Genomic DNA, 6,000 nt, shown 5'->3' with positions numbered 1-6,000 from the left:
TCCCCACTCAGGTACACTTTTTGCAGGATTTCCTTTACTTAAAATAATAACTGTAGTAGGAAGATAACATTTTTGAGAGGAAAAGAAAAAGTCTGTATGTGCTTACTGCTGTATTTCAAAGAAAACAAATAATATACTCAATATGACACATTCTGATTCTGCTGATTTCACAGTCCTCACCCTGTGCTAGGCTCCAGGAGTGGTGGAAACACTTGAGATTCTCAGCTTGGTTGCCTATAGGGATCCTGACACTCACATCTTACCCCAGGCCAATCAAGCAGAATCTCTTACGGTGCACTCAGGCATGCGTGTTTGTGAAGTCTCCTTTTGGTATTCCAGGCACAAAGTTGAGAACCACTGGAATAGGGAATGGTTAAAAGGAAGCTCCAGCGTCTACTTGAATCCCACCCAGATCTGTCCTTAGCTCTTCCCTTTGCAGGGCTTTATCGGTCTCTGAAGACAAATACGGCAAATCAATCAAACAGGCAGATAGCAGGAAGACAGCGGGAACACTGCTACCCTGAGAGCGCCAGCATCCTCGAACACCTCAACAAGCTATGATGATGGACTCGCTCCGAGAGGACAGCACCTGACCAAGAGAAACAACGAAGCTCAAAGCTTGAGCACAGTAAACCAACTTCACAGATGTAGGGTAACGTGGACGTGACTAAACAGTAGTACAGGTGAAACATTTTTGAGGAATTCAGCTGACTTTCAACGTAGTGTGACTCAACACTGATTTGGCTGCCAGAAAATAAACTCCATCCAAGGCGGCGTCAGCAAATGTATGATGTCTGGACAAGGAAGACCCTTTCTGCAGGCTTGCAGGAACCCTTTCAGTACTGAGTCACGTTCTGGGGCGTATACTGTCTGAAGAACATGGAGAACTAGATCATGGTGGATGAGGGAACTTGGAGCTGTCTTTAAAAAGGGGCGGGGGGAGGAATAGAGCGTAGGGAGAACACGACAGATACTTTCAAAGTATGTGAAGAACTCACATATGGAAGTTAGAGTCGCTTTGCGGTGTAAAGTCCAGAAGTCAGAGCAACGGACAGATGGGAGGAAGCACTTCGCAGCGATGCTGACCGTCAAACGGGCAATGGACAGGCGCGCAGAGCGGGGGCTCCCGTCACGGGCGGTACCGAGGCTTCAAGTAAACCGGGGGGAGGGGAGTTTCAGAACCTGCAGCGCGTTACCTCAGATGGGAAAGTCTCTCCACCCCGGGCAACCGGCCCCGGGGTGCCTTGCCAACCAGGAGATGCTGTCGCCTTCGGCAAATGTCGCTTCCGACGACAGCGTGCTTAACACGTGTCTCTCCGTCACCCCCTTTCTCACTGAAAGCCAACGCCGCCCCTAAGCTTCTCCGTGAGGAGCCAGTTGCTCCTTCCGCATCTGCCCCGAGTCTGCGCTCCCGGGCCTTCCCCACACGGCCTGCCCTCATTCGGCTGCCCCGGGCCCCCGCGTGGCCCAACAGGCGGGGGTTCCCGGGCCCCGGCGGGGTCTCCCCCCGGGGTTGACTTTCTCTCGCCCCTTCTGGAATCCGGGGCTCCTTCCACCCCTCGAGCGGGACTCCCAGGGCCGGGCTGCCGGGACTCGGACCGGAGCCCCTGGCTGCCGAGGACAAAGGGCGGGCTCGGTCCTCCCGAGCCACCTCCCGGCTCCCGCGCCCACCGTGCCCGGCGCGGGGCCAGCGCCCCCGAGACCCCGAGCCGCCAGCGCCCCGGGCCGCGCTCCGCGAGCGGGCGGGGGGAGGGGCGGGGGGAGGGGCGGGGGGCGGCGCGACCCGGAGCGCGGGGAGCCGCTTCCGAGGAAAGGGCGAGGGGAGGGCGGCCGGGCTCGGCACGCTCCCTCCCTCGGCCGCTTTCTCTCACATAAGCGCAGGCAGAGGGCGCGTCAGCCATGCCCTGCCCCTGCGCCCGCCGCCGCGCAGCCCCGCGCCCCGCGCTCCCCGGCCTCGCCGCCGCTCCCGCCGCCCGGCCGCCCGGCTCGCCCCGCCGCGGGGAAGGGGAGGGCGGGGGCACGCGGGCTCCGGGGGCGCCGCAGGGCCCGAGCCTCGCGGGGCGTCTCGGTCTGCCCCCCTCGCTCCCCGAGGCGCGCGCCGAGCCGCCGAGCGGGGCGCCGTCCTCCCGCGCCCTCGCCTCAACTCGCCTCGCCTCGCGGGCCGCGGCCTCGGGCGCTCGGATGTCCGGTTTCCTGTGAGGCTCTGCCCTGACCCCGTCGCTTCGCGGGCGCTGGCCGGGAGAGCGGCTCGCAGCGTCGGGAGCGCCGAGCCCGGACCCGCTCCCGCCGCCGCGGCTCCGCGGGGTCCCCGGGCGGCCCTCGCGGACAGGGCCGAGCCGCGAGGCAGCCTCGCCGGGGCGCCCGGCCCCGCGCGCTCGCGGCCCGTCCACCATGCACTTGCTGGGCTGCTTCTCTCTGGCGTGTTCCCTGTTCGCCGCCGCGCTGCTCCAGGGTCCGCGCCGGGCGCCCGCCGCCGCCGCCGCCGCCGCCTTCGAGTCGGGACTCGGCTTCTCGGACGCGGAGCCGGACGCGGGCGAAGCCAAGGTGGGTGCGCGCCCGCGCGCTGCGGGGTCGAGCCGCGGGGGCTTCGGGGTCGAGCCGCGGGGGCTTCGGGTCGCTGAGGACCCGGAACGGGCTCAGAGGGCGGGTTCGTGTTTCACCTTGTGTGCCTGGGCTCCACAGTTACAGCGCTGAGGGTAGGGTTTCTGGGAGGAAGGTTTTCACGGAAAATAGGACAGCAAGTTAGGCGAGCGAAGGGTCCGGAAGGTGGCTGGTGACAGCGATCATGCAGCCGCCGGAGGGCGGCCCCCGCTGGTGCGCCGAGCGCGCCTGGAACCCGGCGCGGGGAGAGCCCGAGTTCAAGCCGTCGGGAGGGCTCTGCTCTAACCTGGCAGGTTAGCGGGACTCCAGCGGCTCCCGGGCTTGGGTGAGCAGCCCTCCGAGGCTTGCTTTCCTGGAGAATTCCTCCGATATGGCATTTAGTAACCGGGCTTGAGGGCCTCAGACTGCAGATTCACTCAGAGCAGTTGGTCGAGCTGGAGATGCAACAGGATCTCCCATCACCATCGCGCATGGCTTTTCAACTTAGTAAACGCTGCGTTTCTGAAATTTGGTCGTCAGGTACTGAAAAGTAAGGTGGATTTCCTTGTTGGTTTTTTAAATGCGATGTTTAACTCTTTGCCTAAAAAATGTTGCCAGGAGACTGTTGAGACATTGGGATTTTCAAGTGTCGTATCGTACTGGTGCTCGCTTCTCCCTTGATCTCCTGAAAGAGTATCTATTTACCTTAAGAGTTCAGAACTGACCTAAGGATGGAGAGTATGCTTAGAAGAGTTCTTAAATTCCTGAAGAAGTTTTATATTCCACAGAAGACTGGAAGTGTCGGTTCACACACTGGCAGTACCCCTGGCTGGAACTAGATTGCAGCACTTTATTTTACCTGACGGCAAGTGAAGGGCCAGGGGTGTGCAGTTGCCAGCCTTGAGTGGACTTTATTGATTAGCATTTATCGCATGTGTGCAAATTAAATTGCCTTCCCGGTTTTATTTTGAAATACGCTGTAAGACTGAGAAGACTGAGTTTTGAAGAACCAAAATACCTTTGTGTTTAAGTTTTGGGAAAAAATTGAAATATTGGAATTTCAATTGTGGGATCAAGGGGGGAAAAAAACTATGAAGTAGAAACATATATATGAAAGTTCAGAAGAGAGCGCTCTATGTGCACTGTGAAATAATTTTCAACACAGATATTTACATTGGTGTAGTTATTGCCCTGAGAAAGTCTTCCTATCCTCAAATGCCACAAAAATGTAACCTTAGACCCACTAACACTTCCTGTAATTTAAATGCCTTGGATTTCATGGTATCCATTCACTTTGTTTCCTCCAACGACTTATTCAAAGTATGACTTAGGAAGGCAACTCCTCCCTGTTGCCTATGTTAACTCACTTTGGTTTACGGCAAGAAAGCGTGAAATAGGAGGTGAAATGAGCAGCCTGTCCTGATAAGCCTAGAGCCTGTGTGAGAGTCGCTGCCTGCTGGGTGGATCCTGAATGGATGGATGGGCCCGTGTGTGCCTGTGTTTACGTCTGTGTGGCTAGAGGATAAAAGTTAAGGTGTTTTTAGTTTTCAAAATTGTCTTCATTGGAGATGTAATGAGAGTTTCCCTTTGCCATGAGAATCTTTGTGCATTCTTGTTGGCTTTTCATATTTGACTGTCTCTTATATATTCTGTATGGTGAGTATGGGTTGATAACTCTGTATGCGGTATGGACACTTTTCCACACGTGACAGCACTTCGTTCTAAGGCTCTGAGTTCCACAGACCACAAGGCAGTGTTACTCCCGCACCGAAGTGTTCCCCAGTGGTTGAGTAGCAGCCTGAGAGGGCATGTGTCATTAATGCCTGTGGCGAACTGCTGTGTCCTTGCCAGGAAAAGTCCAAGACACGTGGTCCAAAGACTCCATGTCTCTCCCTAGTGGACAAGACTAGTCCCTCATTTGGACGTAAGCCCTGGACGGGAGCTGATTGTTAATTTTCTGTGCGTTACATAAACCCCAAGAAGAGATTAGAGGAAGGTTAATAGAAGATGCTAGATATACATAATCCCCAATAAATGCAGATTTTTGTAATTTACGCTTCAGAAGTGTTTTTTAATATTAAAATAAAATAGAAAACAGCTCACAGGCTGTGAACCAATGTTAGCCATACTCTTCTTCACCTCATCCCCAAAGCCATACAGAAAATTGGAGGTAAGATCACAAATGGAAGTCAGATTTCCTTGTTTCTAGACCTATATTTACTGTTATTAGGTTCCTCTTTCTAATTATTCATGGTTGTAGACTTACTAAAAACTTCTGAAGTGTTTTTCCCAAGGATGTTAGTGCAAGCAACTCAACATCAGAAAAGTAAGGCAAGCAAAGTATTGCCTAATTATATAATTAAAATTAACCACACATGATGGGGATAAAAGAGGAAATATTTAAAATTATCATCAAACTAAAGAAACCTGCAAAACCTAGAAAAAGCACTAGATTACTAACTACAGTCGTTTGCCAATGTGAGATTAGATAGAGTTTTTTTTTTTTTTCCTTACCTGAGAACAACCAGTTCACTGTGGTTGGTTGGAGTTGAGTGTGGTTTTAAGAGAAAGGTTGGTTTATGATTAACAAAAGGAGGAGTTACTTCATTACTTCATATCATGAAATATGCTTTTATTCCAAAAGGTGGGTTGGACTGGGAGTTTAAATACCTAGATCCTTACAGGTTGTTAGAGTAATAAATGCAAGGAGAGCATATCTTACATTGCAAATGCCTTTGTTAATAAAGATTGAACTCAACAAAAGAAAGCTTAAAGATTTACAATCTTGTGTCAATTAAGTGAATGATCAAAAAGATCAGGGCTTCCCTGGTGGCGCAGTGGTTGAGAGTCCGCCTGCCGATGCAGGGGACACGGGTTCGTGCCCCGGTCTGGGAAGATCCCACAGGCTGAGGAGCGGCTGGGCCCACGAGCCAAGGCCGCTGAGCCTGCGCGTCCGGAGCCTGTGCTGCGCAACGGGAGAGGCTGCAACAGTGGGAGGCCTGTGTACCGCAAGAAAAACAAAAAAAAAGATCAAATATTATTACATAGACAAATGTAACTTATCTAATTTTCTGTATTACATAAATAACTTTAAATATCCCTAAATTTATAGTTTAAATGCAAAAAAACTGATTAGCTCAGTATTAACACTAGTTGCTTTAATGAGAATAGCTATTTTCAATTAACATAGTAAGAGTGCATATGGTTTATGGTGACTATCACAAAAAACACTTCCTAATGATGGCAACTATTTTGTAACATGCCTTATTTTCTTTCTCATCATTTATAATTCTGCACACTTTTGTATTTGTTTTATTTTTTTATTTACTGTTTCAAAGTAATCAGTGGCAGTGTTTCTCAAAATACCATCTTTGTGCTAACTGCATCTGAACTCCCTACAGGTCTTTAATTTTTTATTTT

The 6,000-nt window shown here is 52.0% G+C and overlaps 2 protein-coding genes across 2 annotated transcripts in view; one reads left to right on the top strand and one right to left on the bottom strand.

The window, feature by feature from the left end:
- Positions 1-1,331: 1,331 nt before the first annotated feature.
- LOC132512641 (collagen alpha-1(I) chain-like) lies at positions 1,332-2,393 on the bottom strand. The gene has a single exon (XM_060136412.1). The coding sequence runs from the start codon at positions 2,391-2,393 to the stop codon at positions 1,332-1,334; it is 1,062 nt and encodes a 353-aa protein (XP_059992395.1).
- VEGFC (vascular endothelial growth factor C) overlaps positions 2,340-6,000 on the top strand; it is a 79,614-nt gene continuing 75,953 nt past the window's right edge. The window contains exon 1 of the mRNA XM_060136487.1: positions 2,340-2,544. Within this exon, the coding sequence (XP_059992470.1) occupies positions 2,392-2,544 (153 nt within the window). The 5' untranslated portion in view covers positions 2,340-2,391. The remainder of the gene's footprint in view (positions 2,545-6,000) is intronic.

Source organism: Lagenorhynchus albirostris, chromosome 21 (assembly GCF_949774975.1).
Source record: "Lagenorhynchus albirostris chromosome 21, mLagAlb1.1, whole genome shotgun sequence".
NCBI lineage: Eukaryota > Metazoa > Chordata > Mammalia > Artiodactyla > Delphinidae > Lagenorhynchus > Lagenorhynchus albirostris.
Note: the sequence above shows the minus strand (reverse complement) of the source record. Positions and strands in the feature narration are given on the sequence as shown.